At 54.3% G+C, this 911-nt stretch overlaps 1 protein-coding gene across 1 annotated transcript; it reads left to right on the top strand.

Annotated features, from left to right (window-relative positions):
- Positions 1 to 4: 4 nt before the first annotated feature.
- On the top strand, positions 5 to 293 carry CHTF8 (CTF8, chromosome transmission fidelity factor 8 homolog (S. cerevisiae); the record flags this gene model as incomplete). Its single annotated transcript, XM_010181080.1, has 2 exons — positions 5 to 28; positions 96 to 293. Coding segments are annotated over 2 exons (222 nt in total), but the record flags the coding sequence as incomplete, so codon positions are not given.
- Between the last annotated feature and the right edge of the window lie 618 nt (positions 294 to 911).

Raw genomic sequence — 911 nt, 5'->3', positions numbered from 1 at the left:
CCTGGGAGACCTGCACTACACCCACGAGGTGAGGCAGCCCCCACCCTTCGCCCTCACCCCCTCTCTTCACCCTCACCCTCTGCTTCTGTCCCCAGGGCGTCCCCATGCTCATCGTGGGCCACCACATCCTCTACGGGAAGGTGCTGCAGCTGGAGAAGCCGTTTGCCGTCCTGCAGAAGCGAGGAGGGGGCCAGCCCGACGCCAGCTACGCCGTCACCGCCCTCATCAAAACCAAGCTGCTCTTCAAAACCCGCCCCAAGCCCATCATCACGCATGTCCCCAAGAAGGTGTGAGGACCCTGGGTGCTGGGGCTTGGGGACATCCAGGGATGGCCCTGGCCTCATTTTGGAGGACTCTGGGGCCAGCTTGAGGTGCTGAGGCCCTTGTCCAAGCACCCAGAGCCCTCAGTTTATCCCCAGATGACTCAATTTCCAAGAGCTGCTGAGCTCCAGGGCACAAATTCGGCTGCTGGCCCAGGTGAGATGGGTGCTGGGGGGGCAGAGACCCCCTCCGAGTGCTGTCGTTCCCCTCCTTTTCCCCACACACCACTCTTTGTTCTGTGCAAGTCTTTATTTTGTCAAATCCGTCAGGATATAAAAACCAGGCTCTTCTAAAAAAATTATGAAAAAGGAACCGAAAACCGAACCAACCAACCCCACAGGTTAAAAAATAAATAGATTTACAAACCGTCGGCGTTTTTGAAGTATGAATCCCCGAGAGCTACAAAAGGGGTCTCCCCTAAAAAACCTCGTATTAAATTAAACAGAAAAAATCTAAATGCTCGGTTGTAGAAAGGTTTTTGTGGTGTTTTTGTTTTCAAGCCCTGAAAAAATAAAAGGCGGCCACGGGGAAGACGATGGGGCCGGGGCTTGGCCTCAGTTTCCCCTTTTTTCCTGCATGCCGGGGTCTTT

Source organism: Mesitornis unicolor, unplaced genomic scaffold (assembly GCF_000695765.1).
Source record: "Mesitornis unicolor isolate BGI_N332 unplaced genomic scaffold, ASM69576v1 scaffold33153, whole genome shotgun sequence".
Lineage (NCBI taxonomy): Eukaryota > Metazoa > Chordata > Aves > Mesitornithiformes > Mesitornithidae > Mesitornis > Mesitornis unicolor.
This window is presented reverse-complemented; position numbering and strand designations above follow the sequence as displayed.